General features: G+C 42.6%; 1 protein-coding gene across 1 annotated transcript in view; it reads left to right on the top strand.

The window, feature by feature from the left end:
- UBXN1 (UBX domain protein 1) overlaps window positions 1-17,962 on the top strand; it is a 272,138-nt gene that overhangs the window by 80,522 nt on the left and 173,654 nt on the right. Inside the window, exon 2 of the mRNA XM_068261474.1 lies at window positions 17,631-17,682. Within this exon, the coding sequence (XP_068117575.1) occupies window positions 17,631-17,682 (52 nt within the window). The remainder of the gene's footprint in view (window positions 1-17,630; window positions 17,683-17,962) is intronic.

The following is a 17,962-nucleotide window of genomic DNA, read 5'->3' as shown; positions in this document are numbered from 1 at the left end:
TTCGACACACTTTACACAAGGAGATGCTGTATGCGAGAGTGATGCAGAGGAAGCCTTTTCTCCGCCCACCACACACACAGAGCCGCTTGAGGTATGCTAAAGCACATTTGGACAAGCCAGCTTCATTTTGGAATAAGGTGCTGTGGACTGATGAAACTAAAATTGAGTTATTTGGTCATAACAAGGGGCATTATGCATGGAGGAAAAACAACACAACATTCCCAAAAAAACACCTGCTACCTTCAGTAAAATATGGTGGTGGTTCCATCATGCTGTGGGGCTGTGTGGCCAGTGCAGGGACTGGGAATGTTGTATAAGTTGAGGGACGCATGGATTCCACTCAGTATCAGCAGATTCTGGAGACATTGGTCTCCAGAATCTGCTGATACTGAGTGGAATCCATGACATTTCCCTTCAGTGTTCTCCCCTTGTAGTACATTATCCCAGTTCACCAAACTTAGTGCCTGCCTAATTTGATTGAACTTTGCTTTTCTAAAATTCATAGTTTTAGTGGTCCCACTGCCCCGTGGCCTATCAGTTACCAGATCAAACCTTATCATGTTGTGATCGCTATTTCCCAAATGTTCTTGATCCTGCACATTTGATACATTATCTGGTCTATTAGAAATGATCAGATCCAGTAACGCATTCCCCCTAGTTGGTTCCGTTACCATTTGAGTCAAGTAATTGTCCTGTAGTGCTGCCAGAAATCTTCTGCTTTTACCAGAATGGGTAGCCTCAATACCCCAGTCAATGTCTGGAAAGTTGAAGTCGCCCATAACTATGACCTCATTTTTACTTGCAGCTTTTTCAATTTGCTGTAGTAATCATATATACATATTTTGGATTATGAGCACTGGTCAAGGTAATACCCATATCTTTCTCACAAGCTGAGAAGTCTGATAGATTTTTTACTTTTTTAGGTTATTAGGTATAGGTATTGACAATGATTTTTCAAAGGTCCCATGGTTTGGCATAACTCCTTAAATTCGGTGAGCTCTCTAGCACTGGTGGGTTTCACACCAAGTTTCTGCAGTAAGTGTCTACATTGGGTATATTCCCACCAGTTTAACCTCTGATCTCCCAGTTTAAGTCTCAGGTCTTCTCAAGACAACCAGTTTCTGTTCGTACAGAAAACTCTAGCCATAAGAGGGTTATTAAGTCTCCAGAGCTTCAGGCGAGTATTGGAACAACCTTGTTGGACTTCTGAGTTACTTATTACTGGGGCTAATGTAGACGTTCACGAGGATATGTCCAGTAAAGACCGTGTTTTTGAGGATACTTATAATGTGGTAAGTACTAGATCCGAGCATGACCTGTGTTGTTTTGGGGCTGGAAAAGACCAGGGCAGGTTTACCATAGGGTAATGAAGCAAAGCTTGTTTCACTGCAACCCACTGCTTTGTGTGGGTATGCCTGTGCCAGTCAACTAGTCAGCTGCATGATAGCTGTTTTGAACGTGTAGGACAGCAAGACCTCCCCCCCCCCCCCCCCCGACGGTCTATAAAGGATCTGTCTGTGTATCCTGGGCGGTTTCCACTTCCTAATGTACCTATTGAAGATAATTTGTTCCCCTCTCAAGAAAGAAGTGGGAATAGAAATTGGGAGGGTCTGGAATAGGTAAAGTACAGTGGGATGCGAAAGTTTTGGGTAACCTTGTTAATTGTTATACTTTTCCTGTATAAATTGTTGGTTGTTACGATAAAACATGTCAGTTAAATATGTCATATAGAAGACACAGAAGTTACGTTTATTGGGTTTACAGAAAGTGTGCAATAATTTTTTAAACAAATTTAGGCAGGTGCATATATTTGGGCACCACAAAAATAAATTAAATCAATATTTAGTAGATTCTCTTTTTGCAGAAAAAGTCCTCTTTTTTGCTGAAAACAAATATTTAGTAGATCCAAAAACTCAATGGGAAGCGGCGCTAGTGGGCTTTCTCAGCTGCACTATTCCAAAAGGGGATTCCACAAACCTTTCAATTGAATAAATGTAAAAAAAGGAACATGCGCTTCTAAAATATCAACTACTTTTTAATCAGATAATTGTATGAGTCAACAAATCAATATAATTTAAAAAGGATCCTATACGTATAAAAACAATCCACAATCATCCCACCATCACATTCACACAATCATACACTATGCGTGACCTGCCGCATATAGCCTTCCAGCACCAAGAAAAATTTGTTTAGTTTCCAGGATGCAGTTCACTTTTGCAAAAAAAGGGAGCTCAAGTTGCAGCGTTACAACGAATAAAACTTGCGAGTCCTTTAAAAAAAGACCCAGTGTGTCCACAATGGCAGGTAGAAAAATTTTATATGCTCTCCACCGTTATAGAGAAACTCCAGGATTAATCCTCCCAAGGTTGTAATGTGGTCTATAATGTGCTTCTTAGATATATATAAAATTGCTCATATCATTGATCCACTCAAGGTACCTTAAGTTAGATGATCAGGTCCTGCGTGGCTAAGAACTCCACAACTCTCCGTCTAGATTGCGGGGATACCCGGCGGCCTACGTCACTTCCTTCTGGCAATCCCAGTGGTGACGCTCGCTCTTAGCGGCTGCACTTCGAAAAAGAGCTCCTATATCTTTAAGGTGACGTCACCGACTACAAAGACACTACAAGCGAAGATCCCGGAAGAGCGAGCGTCACCACTGGGATTGCCAGAAGGAAGTGACGTAGGCCGCCGGGTATCCCCGCAATCTAGACGGAGAGTTGTGGAGTTCTTAGCCACGCAGGACCTGATCATCTAACTTAAGGTACCTTGAGTGGATCAATGATATGAGCAATTTTATATATATCTAAGAAGCACATTATAGACCACATTACAACCTTGGGAGGATTAATCCTGGAGTTTCTCTATAACGGTGGAGAGCATATAAAATTTTTCTACCTGCCATTGTGGACACACTGGGTCTTTTTTTAAAGGACTCGCAAGTTTTATTCGTTGTAACGCTGCAACTTGAGCTCCCTTTTTTTGCAAAAGTGAACTGCATCCTGGAAACTAAACAAATTTTTCTTGGTGCTGGAAGGCTATATGCGGCAGGTCACGCATAGTGTATGATTGTGTGAATGTGATGGTGGGATGATTGTGGATTGTTTTTATACGTATAGGATCCTTTTTAAATTATATTGATTTGTTGACTCATACAATTATCTGATTAAAAAGTAGTTGATATTTTAGAAGCGCATGTTCCTTTTTTTACATTTATTTAGTAGATCCTCTTTTTGCAGAAATTACAGCCTCTAAAGACTTCCTGTAGGTTCCAATGAGAGTCTGGATTGTGCTTGAAGGTATTTTGGACCATTCCTCTTTACAAAACATCTCTACTTCATCCAGGTTTGATGGCTTCCTATCATGGACAGCTCTCTAACTCACACAACAGATTTTCAATTATATTCAAGTCTGGGGACTGAGATGGCCATTCCAGAACTTTGTACTTGTTCCTCTGCATGCATGCCTTAGTGGATTTTGAGCAGTGTTTAGGGTCATTGCCTTGTTGAAAGATCCAGCCCTGTTGTAGCTTCAGCTTTGTCACTCATTCCTGGAACCAACTAGGGGGAATGCGTTACTGGATCTGATCATTTCTAATAGACCAGATAATGTATCAAATGTGCAGGTTCAAGAACGTTTAGGAAATAGTGATCACAACATGATAACATTTGATCTGGTGACTGATAGGCCAAGGGGCAGTGGGACCACTAAAACTATGTATTTTAGAAAAGCAAAGTTCAATCAAATTAGGCAGGCACTAAGTTTGGTGAACTGGGATAAAGTACAACAAGGGGCGGACACTGAAGGGAAATGGCAAGCTTTTAAACTTTACTCAATCAATATTGTAGTATGTATATCCCATATGGAAACAAAATATCTAGGAATAAAAAAAGGCCTCTATGGATGAATAGAAAGGTTAAAGATAAAATGATGAGGAAAAAGAATGCCTATAAGGTCCTAAAACAGGAGGGGACCGAGGCTGCACTAAGCAATTATAAATTGTAAAAAAGGAATTAGGCTGGCAAAGATCGAAGCTGAAAATCAAATCGCTAGGGATATCAAATCTACCCCAAAAAAGTTTTACAAGTACATCAACTCTAAAAAAAGAAAGGTTGACTGTATAGGACTCCTAAAGGATGAGGGTGGGAACTCAATGGTGGATGGCCAAGGTAAGGCAGAGTTATTAAATGCTTTCTTTGCTTTTGTCTTCACAAAGGAAACCGCACTGTTGCAAATTACAGAGGCAGAAGAGTCTCAATCTTCTAACTGTAATATTAAATACTTAACGCAGGAAAAAGTGAAGGCAAGACTAAATAAATTAAAAATAGACAAGGCACCTGGCCCGGATGGCATGCATCCTCGGGTCCTAAGGGAATTAAGTTCAGTTATAGATAAACCCCTTTATCTTATCTTTTGTGACTCTCTTGCAACTGGCAGAGTCCCAGTGGATTGGCGTACAGCCCACGTTTTCCCATTATTTAAGAAGGGCAAAAAATCAGAGCCAGGAAATTATAGACCTGTAAGTTTAACATCAGTTGTATGCAAACTATTTGAGGGGTTACTAAGAGATACTATACATGACTTCATAGTAGAAAATAATCTTATTTCTCGGCATCAACATGGGTTTACTAAAGACAGGTCCTGTTTGACTAACATGCTCAGCTTTTATGAGGTAGTGAATGCTAATATGGATATTGGGAATGCTGTAGATGTGATATACTTGGACTTTGCAAAGGCCTTCGACACTTTTCCCCACAAAAGCCTGGTGCAAAAGTTGAGGATGCAAGGACTGGGGAAGAGTCTGTGTGCATGGATAGGGAACTGGCTAATGGACAGAAAACAAAGAGTTGTGGTCAATGGATCGTACTCAAAATGGGAGACTGTTAGCAGTGGGGTCCCACAGGGGTCTGTTCTGGGTCCAGTGCTCTTCAATTTATTTATTAATGACCTAGTAGATGCAGTAGTGAGCAATGTTGCTATTTTTGCAGATGATACAAAACTGTGCAGAATCATCAACTGTCAGGAAGATAGTGTCATATTGCAACAGGATCTGGATAGGATGGCAATATGAGCACATACATGGCAGATGAAATTCAATGTTGAAAAATGTAAAGTCATGCATTTTGGTCGTACCAATGGTCTAGCACCACACAAAATAAATGGGATACAGTTGGGGACATCAAACTTGGAGAAGGACTTAGGAGTACTCATCGACAACAAGTTAAATAATCATACTCAATGCCAAGCCACTGCAGCTAAAGCTAACAAAATTTTGGGATGCATTAAAAGGGAAATAAAAACTTGAGATGCTAGCATAATATTGCCCCTGTTTAACTCTCTAGTAAGGCCACATCTGGAATATGGAATTCAGTTCTGGGCACCACATTACAAAAAAGATATTGCAGTTTTAGAGCAGGTGCAGAGACGAGCAACAAAATTGATACGTGGGATGGAAGGTCTCACTTACCAAGAAAGGTTAGATAAACTGGGTTTATTTAGTCTAGAGAAAAGACGCATTAGAGGAGATCTAATTAACATGTATAAATATTATTATTATTATTTATTATTTAGTATTTATATAGCGCCGACATATTACGCAGCGCTGTACAGTGTATATATATCTTGTCACTAACTGTCCCTCAAAGGAGCTCACAATCTAATCCCTACCATTGCCATATGTCTATATTATGTAGTGTAAGTACTGTAGTCTAGGGCCAATTTTTTTTTTTTTTAGGTGGAGCCAATCAACGTATCCGAATGTTTTTGGAATGTGGGAGGAAACCGGAGTGCCCGGAGGAAACCCACGCAGACACAGAGAACATACAAACTCTCTGCAGATAGTGCCCTGGCTGGGATTCGAACCAGGGACCCAGCGCTGCAAGGCGAGAGAGCTAACCACTACGCCACCGTGCTGCCCTAAATACATCAGAGGGCAATATAATAGCTTGACGGGTGAGCTTTTAGTCCCTAGGCCTTCTCAAAGGACTAGAGGACATGATCTGCGCATGGAGGAAAAACGTTTTAGCCATTTATTTAGGAAAGGGTTCTTTACAGTGAGAGTGATTAAGATGTGGAATGCATTGCCACAGGAAGTCGTTATGGCAAACTCTATACCTGCATTTAAAGGGAGCTTAGATGCTTTCCTTGCGTTGAAAGACATGGCTACAATTACTAGGTGTAACGATCGGTGTCAGCACACAGAGAGAATCTGATTATTGGTGATCTGCAGTATCACCAAGAATACAGATATATATCTGATTATTAATGATCTGCAGAATCACCAATAATACAGATATAGCTAACCTCTGGACACCTAAGTAATGTGAGTGTTTTGGTGCAACAGTAATGACTTGAATACAATACAATAATACAATAACATTTGTAAAGCGCTTTTCTCCCATAGGACTCAAAGCACATAGCTGTGTTTCAGATTAATACAGGGTTGCAGGCTGGGTTGTGTTACAGAGGAGATAGTCAGATGTTCATGAATGCCAGACTGAAGAGGTAGGTTTTCAGTTTAGACTTAAATGCTTCCAGGGATGGAGCTGTCCTGATTGGGTGTGGCAGGGAGTTCCAAAGTGTAGGGGCAGCATGACAAAAGGCTCTGTCTCCAAAGGTTTTGAGGTGGACTCTGGGGGTGACCAAGGTGTTACGTCCTTTTGATCTAAGATTGTGGGGGGTGTGATGTAGTTGCAACAAGTCCTTCAGGTATCCAGGGCCCAGATTGTGCAAGGATTTGAATGTCAGTAAGCCAATCTTAAAGAGAATTCTCCATTTTATCGGTAGCCAGTGTAGTGAGCTCAGGGTTGGTGTTATGTGGCAATGGCGGGGTTGGCTCGTTAACAGCCTTGTGGCGGCATTTTGTACTAATTGCAGGCGGCGTAAGTCTTTCTTATACAGGCCTGTGTAGAGGACGTTGCAGTAGTCTAACCTTGATGTGACGAAGGCATGAACTAGGGTTGGAAGATCCTCTGAAGGAATTAGGTGTTTAATCCTTGCAATATTCCTTAGGTGAAAGAAGGAATGTTTCACAACAGCTGAGATTTGATTCCTGAAGCTTAATTACCCATCAATCAGTACTCCCAGGCTGCGCACACAGTCTGAGTTGTTCAGGTCTGAGCTCCCTATCCCTAGCTGTGTTGGTTGAGACTTGGGCTGCTTTGCTGTTGAGCCCTGGCCCTCGATAACAAGAACCTCAGTTTTGTCAGCATTAAGTTTTAGCCAATTATTATTCATCCACTCCTGAAGCTCAGCTAAGCATGCATTTATTTGTGGAGTAGGGTCTGTGACGTCAGGTTTGAATGACAAATATAGCTGGGTGTCATCAGCATAGCAATGATATGTCAGGCCATGTTTTTGTATGATTTCTCCAAGTGGCAGCATGTATATGGTGAACAGTAAAGGGGATAATATTGCACCCTGAGGTACACCGTATTTTAGTGGTACAGGGTTGGAGAGGAAGGGCCCCAAGGCTACCCTTTGTGTTCTGCCAGCCAGGAAGGAGTTGAACCACCGGAGAACAATGCCATCTATGCCACAGTGCTCTTGTAGCCTGTTGAGCAAGATTTCATGATCGACTGTGTCAAAAGCCGCTGAGAGGTCGAGCAAAATCCGGATGGAACATTGACCCTTGTCTCTTGCAATGAGCAGATCATTGCAAATCTGGGTGAGGGCTGTTTCACAGCTGTGATATTTCCTGAAGCCAGATTGAAGAGGGTCTTGCCGGCCTTGCCGGCAGTACACGCGGCGGCTTTTCCGCGTTCTCTCACAGTACCCCCCCCCCCCCCCCCCCGAGGAGTGGACTCCGGACACTTTCCACCAGGCTTTCCAGGGTGCAGGTCATGGATTTCCTTCTTCAATTCCTCTGCGTGCATACGACAGTCTGGCACCCAAGTTCTCTCCTCTATGCCATATCTCTTCCAGTGCACCAGATACTGCACGGAGTTCTGCACAAGCCGTGAGTCCAGAATCTTTTCAATCTCATACTCAGGTTGGTCATCAATCAACACAGGGGGGGGGGGGGGCGTAATCCACGTTAACTGCCGGCTTGAGCAAGGACACATGGAACGATCTCACACCACGCATGCTGGTAGGGAGATCAATGGCATAAGTAGCATTATTGATCTTTCTGGTCACTGGAAAAGGGCCCACAAATCTAGGGCCTAGAAAGTCTCGTATGTCAGGTAAGGAACGTCTCTTGTCAGCCTGTTTTTTCTGGTTCTGAAAAGCCCTCACCAAATTTCTTTTGACTATTCCCCAAATTTGCTTCAAGGATTTCTGCCAATTCTCCAGGGCTGGAAACGGAGTAGAAGCCACTGGCAACGGGGCAAACTTAGGTGACCTTCCTGTCACCACCTGAAATGGGGAAAATCCTGACGAGGAACTTTTCAGATTGTTGTGTGCAAATTCTGCAAACGGCAAGAATTTAACCCAGTCAGTTTGTGGATCTGCAACATAACCTGTCAGAAACTGTTCTAGGGATTGATTGACTCTTTCGGTCTGGCCATTGGTCTGTGGGCGGTATCCTGATGAAAATGAAAGATCCATATCTAGCTGATGGCAAAATGCCCTCGAAATTTAGATACAAATTGGACTCCCCAATCTGACACTATATTTTCCGGAATGCCATGCAGCCGGAAAATGTGCTGGATGAAGAGATCAGCCAATTCCTGGGCCGAGGGGAGTCCTTTCAGAGGGACAAAATCAGCCATCTTATTGAATCGATCGACTACCACCCAAATGACCGTCATGCCCTCAGACCTGGGGAGTTCGCCCACAAAATCCATGGACAAATGGGTCCAAGGTTCACTCGGAACTGGTAAAGGCTGCAATGTTCCAACAGGTGCCTGACGGGAGGGTTTGCTCCTAGCACACACTGCACACTCTCTTACATACTCCTTACAGTCTGTTGCTAATGACGGCCACCATCTAGCAATTAGATCCTGAGTTCTGGTGGCCCCAGGATGCTCAGCATTCTTGTGGGAATGAAACAGCTGTAACAGTTATAGACGAAAAGGCAATGGTACAAACATGACCCCCTCAGGCTTCCCCTCAGGAACATCTTGTTGAAATGGACTCAAAGTGACAGTCCAGTCTTTCCAGGTCTCAGTGGCTGCCAGGACCACCTTCTGGGGGATAATGGTCTCAGGGTCTGAGGGCTGTGCTGTCTCGGGCTCAAAACACCTGGATAAGGCATCAGACTTGATTTTCTTACTACCAGGGGTATACGTGATTACAAATCTGAATCTTGAGAAAAATAATGACCACCGGGCCTGTCGGGGGCTAAGTCTCTTAGCGCCCTCAATGTACTCCAAATTCTTGTGGTCCGTGTAAACCGTAATGGTGTGTTCTGCCCCTTCTAGCCAATGTCGCCACTCCTCAAAAGCCAACTTGATGGCTAGAAGTTCCCTATTGCCTATATCGTAGTTTTTCTCTGCGGGTGAAAACCTACAGGAAAAATAGGCACAAGGATGCAGTTTACCTTGCAAACCAGAACGCTGAGAGAGCCCAGCCCCTACCCCTACCTCTGAGGCATCTACCTCCACGATAAAGGGAAAGGTGACGTCTACATGTCTCAGTATGGGTGCAGAACAGAAACATTTCTTCAGAGTGGAGAAAGCATCATGGGCCTCTTGGGACCAGGGGTGAGTATCTGCCCCTTTTTTGGTGAGACTGGTGAGAGGCGAAATCACCGTGGAGTACCCCTTTATGAACCTCCTGTAGTAGTTGGCGAACCCCAGGAATCTCTGGAGGGCTTTCAGTCCTACAGGTTGGGGCCATTCCAAGACAGCTGAAACCTTTCCTAGGGTCCATAGAGAGGCCGGAGGTCAAGATAATGTACCCCAGAAAGGCGACAGAGGTCACTTCGAAAATGCACTTTTCCAATTTAGCATACAGCATATTCTGTCTCAACTTCCGTAACACAAACCCAACATGTTTTCTTTGTTCTGAGAGGTTGGATGAGAAAATGAGTATATCGTCTAAGTACACTAAGACGAATTTGCCCAACACCTCTCTGAAGACCTCGTTAATCAGCTCTTGGAAGACGGCCGGGGCGTTACACAACCCGAAGGGCATCACTAGGTACTCGTAATGCCCGTCGGGTGTGTTAAAGGCCGTCTTCCATTCATCACCGTCCCTGATACGCACAAGGTTGTATGCACCCCTCAAATCTAGCTTCGAGAAAATCTTAGCATTGGTGACTTGGGTAAACAAATCGTCAATTAAAGGCAAAGGATAACGATTTTTTACTGTAATTTTATTTAAGCCCCGATAATCAATGCATGGACGGAGGCCTCCATCTTTTTTTTTTCACAAAAAAAGAATCCTACCCCTGCTGGTGACCGGGAGGGACAAATAAAGCCTTTAGCTAGGTTTTCTCGGATGTATTCTTGCATAGCTAATTTCTCTGGCCCAGATAAATTATAGAGATAGCATCTAGGGGGCATACAACCAGACCTGAGATCAATGGGACAATCAAAAGGACGGTGAGGAGGAAGTTTATCTGCTGACTTGGGACTAAACACGTCCGCAAATTCTGAATACTGGTCTGGCAAACCTTCCATGTGACTCTTGGTGTTACTCAAGGTTACCTTCGCTAAACAATGATGATAACAATGGGTAGACCAGCTCGTTAGCTGACCTGAAGCCCAATTGATCTGAGGAGAGTGAAGTTGTAACCATGGCATACCGAGAATGATCGTGGAAGTTGTCATTCGCAGGACCAGAAACTGTAGATTCTCTTTATGTAACACCCCCACCGTAACACTTAACTCTGGGGTCTGAGACAGAGGGTAATTACTCTGCAGAGGAGAGTCGTCCACTGCAGTGACCAGAATACGTTGATTCAACGGGGTAATAAGAATCCCCAATTTCTTATCAAATTCGTAATCCATAAAATTGGCTGCTGAGCCAGAGTCAATGAAGGCCTCAGTGGTCTCTGTTTGATCCTTCCAGGATATAGTACAAGGGAGGAGCAAACGTGTATCGTCTAGAGGTAAAGACTGTGCGCCTAGGGTATTACCTCCAACTACACCTAGGCGACAGCGTTTCCCGACTTCTTGGGACAATTCTGTACTCGATGACCCTCCTCTGCACAGTATAGACAGAGCTGCTCTGTTTTTCTGCGACTCTGCTCCACCCGAGACAATTTTGACCGACCAATCTGCATTTGTTCTAGTGGAGGTGAAACGGGTGGAGATGAGGCGTAGGAAACGTATCTCACATTGTTCCTACTCCGAGTCTGTTTTTGGTAACGTAGACGACGATCAACCCTGACCGCTAATGAAATGGCCTCATCAACAGATTTTGGCTCAGGATGACCCAATATTAGATCAGAAACCGCGTCTGACAATCCTGAGAAAAAACAGTCTAGCAGTGCGAATGAGCCCCATCTAGCCGAAACTGCCCACTTTCTGAACTCAGCTGCGTAAACTTCAACCGGATCTCTGCCCTGCCGCAAAGTCTTGAGCTTCCACTCAGCGGTAGAGGCAATGTCCGGATCATCATAAATTATAGCCATAGCTTTGAAAAATTCCTCAACCGAGGCTAGGGCCTCATTCCCTGGCTGAAGACTATATGCCCAGGTCTGGGAATCCCCTGACAACAGAGTCTTAATGAACGTAATTCTCTGTGCCACAGTTCCCAAAAAATTAGGTCTCAACTCAAAGTATGATAACACTCGATTTCTAAAGTTCTGAAAGTCAGATCTGTGACCAGAAAACTTTTCGGGCACAGGCATACGTAAGTCTGTACCTGGAGGAGATCGCACTGTATCCACAGCTGTCTGTAGGACTTGTGCAGACCCAGACAAAGCGTTGATCTGGGTCTGATGACTGTCCAGCACTCGGATGAAATTTTCCACCGAGGTGGTGAGTGCATTCAGACGGCTGTTAAGTGCGTCCATTTGGTTTTGGTCTGCCGTTCTGTAACGATCGGTGTCAGCACACAGAGAGAATCTGATTATTGGTGATCTGCAGTATCACCAAGAATACTGATATATATCTGATTATTAATGATCTGCAGAATCACCAATAATACAGATATAGCTAACCTCTGGACACCTAAGTAAAGTGAGTGTTTTGGTGCAACAGTAATGACTTTGAGTGAGACCACCCGAGGAGCAGGTGGTCTTTCACAGTATGGGCAATACTGCTTTAGAGAAGAACAAAAACCTTCCAGCAGCCTGAAACCTCCAAAAGGGGTGGAGTCCCAGGCTGAAGGTAGGAAGGACCTATGAGTGAGTGACACCTGAAGGTGGATGTCACTAGCAGGTCTGGAGACTATCTCTTAAAGAGAGAGATAGCTCTCGAGGTCGGGCAAGCCAGGTCGGCAACACACAGACAGATAAGGTACAGAGATAGAAGGCTGATTCGGTATCAAAAGGCAGGCAGGGTTGGCAACAGATAATCAGATATGCGAAGGTACCGAATCAGAAAGCAGAGGGATAGTCAGAAGAGCAATAGGTCATAACAGATATCAACAATGCCTAGTCTTGGGTGTGAGGTCTGTGGTCTCTACACCCTGGAACTAGTCTGAATGATAACACAGCGATAACACAAGTTCCCTTATCTTGGGTGTGAGGTCCGTAGTCTCGACACCCTGGAACTAGTCTGAATGATAACACAATGATAATACAAGTTCCCTAATCTTGGGTGTGAGGTCCGTAGTCTCGACACCCTGGAACTAGTCTGAATGATAACACAATGATAATACAAGTTCCCTAATCTTGGGTGTGAGGTCCGTGGTCTCGACACCCTGGAACTAGTCTGAATAATAACACAAAGATAATACAGAAGTAATCTGGCTCAGTGTGAATTCCCAGGTCCTCCTGGTTCAAACACACTGTGGGATCTGACTAAGGTCTGAGTGCTTCCACGTAAGTGTTCGCAACGGCAGACAACCTGAAACTGGCCAGCAGTGACTATATATAGGGCAGCGCTCTCCGGCGCCACCCACCCGCAGTCAACCAATAGCCACTTGCCTTGAGGTCAGCTGATCGGCCTGGTCAGCTGATCCCTCCTTGTTTGTCATAAAGGTTCTGCCTCTCAGCGCGCGCGCGCGCGCGCGCGCGTATTCCTCAATCTGTGTGAACTAACAGACCCAGCCACACCAGATGTACGCTGCTGCAGACAAACCGCCACGCTGGACGCGGAATCAGCCGCCTTGCCACCGGTACACGCGGCGGCTTTTCCGCGTTCTCTCACACTAGGTAATGCCTAATTATGTTGATCCAGGGATTTTATCTGATTGCCATCTGGAGTCGGGAAGGAATTTTTCCCTTTTGGGGCTAATTGGACCATGCCTTGTAAGGGTTTTTTCGCCTTCCTCTGGATCAACAGGGATATGTGAGGGAGCAGGCTGGAGTTGTACTTTGTACTGGTTGAACTCGATGGACGTATGTCTTTTTTCAACCAAAATAACCATGTAACTATGATCATAAAACGTCCACTGCAACATACATCCAAGAACTCAAGAACTTAATTACAAAATGTTAGCTAGATGGTATAAAATCCCTTTTAGACTAGCCCAACAATACCCATATAGGGACCCTAACTGTTGGAGATGCAAAAATGGCAAGAGTTGCACACTTGAAACTTATTGGGGAGATGACTAACAGAGTATGGACATTTGATTCTCAAACATGGCATATTAAATCCTACAAGGGTTCTGTGGTGCTTCATATTTTAAATGTGGCCAAAATGGTCATCCTAAGAAAATGGGGCTTAGAAAACACACCAACAGTGAAGGCTCTAGTGAAAGAACTGGACTTGATCTATGACTTGGAAAAGTAATGTCTATTCTCTACAAGGAAGGAGGAGAAATTCTAAAAAATCTGAAATATATGGCTAGTGTATAGCTACTCAGATGATTTTAAACAACTTCTGGGATAGGATAAGATTAGAAGATGTGAAATATCACCTTGGCGTTGGTCCACTACTGATGACATCTGATAGAGATGGCAGTTTGACTGAGATGGAACACCTGGACCCATAAAGTTTATAGGTTAAGTTTTATGTTTATGTTCAGAAATGAAAATGCTAGGTTCTATATATGATAAAAATTGAGCTTCAGTATACTAAGCCAAGAAGGTAAAAAATTTGCTTCAGATATAAAATTGTTTTGTTTCAGTGGGTTAAGACGTCAAGATATTTTTTACATTATTATTATTATTATTATTATTGATTTATAAAGCGCCAACATATTCCGTGGCGCTGTACAAAGTAAGAAACAAACATGGGGTACATAATAATACAGACAATGGTGTACACCAAAATGCAAGATACATAATTAGTGACAAAATACAAAGAATGATACAAAATATAGAATTGGTAATGACAGTGATAAAAGTAACATGATGAATAAAATGTATAATGGTTACCAAGACACAAAAGGGGGAGAGAGCCCTGCCCTTGCGAGCTTACAATCTAAAGGGAATGGGGGGGGGGGGAAACATGAGGAGGGGTAGTATGCAACAAATATATAGAGGCTGTGTGTTTTAGGATACCTAGTAGGAGTGCAATTTGGTCTTAGGACAAAGGTAAGTGGCCTAAGGTAGAGCGTACGCTTGTCGGAACAAGTGTGTTTTTAGAGAGCGTTTAAAGGGCATTCCAGAGGGGGGGGGGGGGGGTGAAGCGCGTGCGAAGTCCTGTAGACGTGAATGTGAGGAGTTGATTCTAGAGGAGGACAACAGGAGATCATGTGCCGATCTGAGATTGCGGTTGGGTTTGTATCTGGAAATTAGTGAGGATATGTACCGGGGAGAGAGATTGTGGAGAGCTTAGTAGGTTAGGAGTTTGAACTGAATCCTCTGGTTAATTATCAGCCAGTGAAGAGCTTGACAAAGAGGGTCAGCAGAGGAGGATCAAGAAGAAAGATGAATGAGACGAGCAGCTGAGTTCAGTACCGACTGGGGCCAGTCTGTTAGAAGGTAGTCCACAAAGTAGTATGTTGCAGTAGTCCAGACGAGAAATTATAAGAGCATGTATTAACATTTTAGTTGTGTCTTGAGTGAGAAAAGGACGGATGCGAGATGTTTTTGAGTTGGAGATGGCAGGAGTTGGTTATTGAGTTAAGATGAGGAATAAAAGAGAGAGATGAGTCGAATATTACCCCCAAGCACCAAGCTTTGGGAACTGAAGTTATGGGAGTGTTATTAACATTTATTGTTACTTCAGGCAGGGAGGTGGACAGAGATGGTGGAAAAATTATTAGTTCTGTTTTATTCATATTAAGTTATAGGAAGCGAGAGGACATGAAGGAGGATATAGCAGACAAGCAGTCAGGAACACGTTTGAGGAGGGAGTTAAAGTGAACCAGAGACGAAGCACCCTTGTGTATTTTACCATAGAAATCAGTGGGAACATTAGAGAAAACATTTACCATGCTCTCTGTTCCATCCTCACTGCTAAAAGTGTCTGTTATCTAGCTGAGATAAGAATCCCGGACTGAGCATTGATTCTGGCTTTGCTATAATGACTCAGCTATAATGATTCCTGAGCAAAGCCAGCAGGGGGCAGGCTTGGACTTGAAGACAGCAAAGAACACAGTCTCAGCTATAATTATTCTGTAGCAAAGCCAGACCGACTGCTTAGTCGGGATTCTTATCTTAGAGGTGATAACAGGCAAATTAAACAGAGAACAATGTAACAAAGAGCAGATTAGGTGTTTACTGTCATGTTCCCACTGATTTATAAGGTAAAATACATGAGGTTGCTTCATCTCTGGTTCTCTTTAAGGTCTGTGGCAGAGAGGTACAGTTTTGTATCGTCTGCATAGAGGTGGTATTGAAACCCGAATGAGTTGATTAAATCACCAAGACCGTGCATGTAGATGGAAAAGAGGAGGTGACCAAGGACAGAGCCTTGGGGAACCCCAACAGACAAAGCATGAGGAGAAGAGATCTGATCTGAGTAGGAGACTGAAGGACCTTCCAGAGAGGTAGGAAGATAACCACGTGAGAGCAAGGCCCTTTATTCCTACATTTGAAAGTATTTGTAGGAGTAAGGTGTGGTCGACAGTATCAAATGCTGATGACAGGTCAAGAAGGATGAGTATGGAAAATTGACCTTTGGATTTGGCTGAAGAAGGTCATTGGCCACTTTGGTAAGGGCTGTTTCCGTGGAGTGGTTAAAGCGAAAGCCAGACTGGAACTGATCAAGTAGGGAGTTAGCAGATAAATAATGGTTTAATTCTACATGTATTCAAGTATGTGTTCAAGTAGTTTGGATGCAAATGGGAGAAGTGACACTGGGCGGTAGTTGGCAAGTGTGGTAGGATCTAGAGAAGGTTTTTTAAGTAGTGGTGTCACAACAGCTTACATGAAGAACTAACCATTTCCATTGATGATAAACCTATCTGTTTACCTTTTTTGTAATTGCAAAATATGCTTAAGAAAAAGTCATGTTTTTGTGTAAATTGCATTTCACCTCTTCAGGGTTGTTTTGTCATACTGCATATCTTTACGAATGTAATTGCAAGCTTTAATAAAAGTATTTGAAAAAAAAAATAAAAAAAAATAAATGGCGATTGGGTATCAAATGGAAGAGTTACATTTCTATTTACAAGGCTGACACATTGACTTAGTGACTCATCATGTCCCACTGAAATCCACTGAAATAGAGAAAAAAAAGAGACCAGGAAGGGGGTAACTGCCTGAGCACTTTTTTTTTTCTTTTATTCATAGTACACTTTATTGGCTCTTGACTTTTTGGTCCTCCATCTATTTTTTTAAATATGAATCTGAAGTGAAAATGAACTTATCACATAATGATTTGTATGTGTAGTACAGCTAAGAAATAACAATAACAATAATATTTATATAGCGCTTTTCTCCCTGGGGACTCAAAGCGCTGTAAATAGAACATTAATAGCACAGATATGAGTCTCATATTGTTTCCAGTACATGAAGAGTTAAGAAACTTAAGTTGATCTATGCAAATGAGCTTTTCTGAGCTCTGCAACCAAGCTTGGTTGGCTACGGTGCTGTTTTCTGAATCACTTATCTCAACCTGTCTCTCACTGTTTCTGGTTTGTTTTAAGGTTTTACTGCAGGAAAGTTGAAAGGATCATTAGCTCTGCTCTGTTTCATAGTTTAAATACAGAGAGTGTAGTTTGTAAACTGCAAATATTAGATAATGATGCAAAAAAAAGCTATGTAACTGAAAATAAAAATGACTTTTCTTTGCTACTAATTTTCTATGAATTATCCATACTACATATAAAATTCATTATGCCATAAGGTTTTTTTTTTTGTTTGTTTGTTTGTTTTTTTGCTTCGGTGTCATTTTAAATTATGTCAGAATGGAAACTGGAGTGTTGAATTAATTTTAGATCAGTTTGAAGTTCAGAAAAGAGTACAACAGGTGTGCAGGTGTAACCACAAATGTTCATTTATAACTGAATTATTGCAAGTTTCCTTCTGTTTTAAGAAGGCAATTACACCAAGTTCAGAAAAGTGAATCTTGGACAGGTGAAATAGAAAGTGCACAAACCATCGGGCTGGAACCTTAAGTAGATATTTAAAGATAATGAAGCACATGTGGTGTAGGTGACAGTTAAAAAAAGCAAGTTCATAGAAGTAGAAGTGATTTGTTCTTTTATGACAAGTTTGTTATTCTCATGTACAGAGATCGTGTTCGAGAGAAAATTGCAAGAGATAAAGCTGAACGAGCAAGAAGGGTGAGTGCTGCTACTTTTTATCATTTTCAAAAAGTGCATAAACTTGTATTAAATATTTGTTTTTATTATTTTTTACAAAGTATTACAAAGTATTTTGCAGTAATTGTAAAAAACCCCGCAAAAAATAAAAAACCTTCAACAGAACCTCAGGACTAGTTTAAATGAATGTACAACACTGGCAATTGTCTGAATTTCTAGGAAGACATCTCAAGCAGTGGAATTAAATGGGACGATGAACTCAGAACTTGGTGGCTTACTAACAAGAAACGTTTTTTTTTCC

The sequence above is a fragment of the Hyperolius riggenbachi genome, chromosome 11 (genome assembly GCF_040937935.1).
Source record: "Hyperolius riggenbachi isolate aHypRig1 chromosome 11, aHypRig1.pri, whole genome shotgun sequence".
NCBI classification, from domain to species: Eukaryota; Metazoa; Chordata; class Amphibia; order Anura; family Hyperoliidae; genus Hyperolius; species Hyperolius riggenbachi.
Note: the sequence above shows the minus strand (reverse complement) of the source record. Positions and strands in the feature narration are given on the sequence as shown.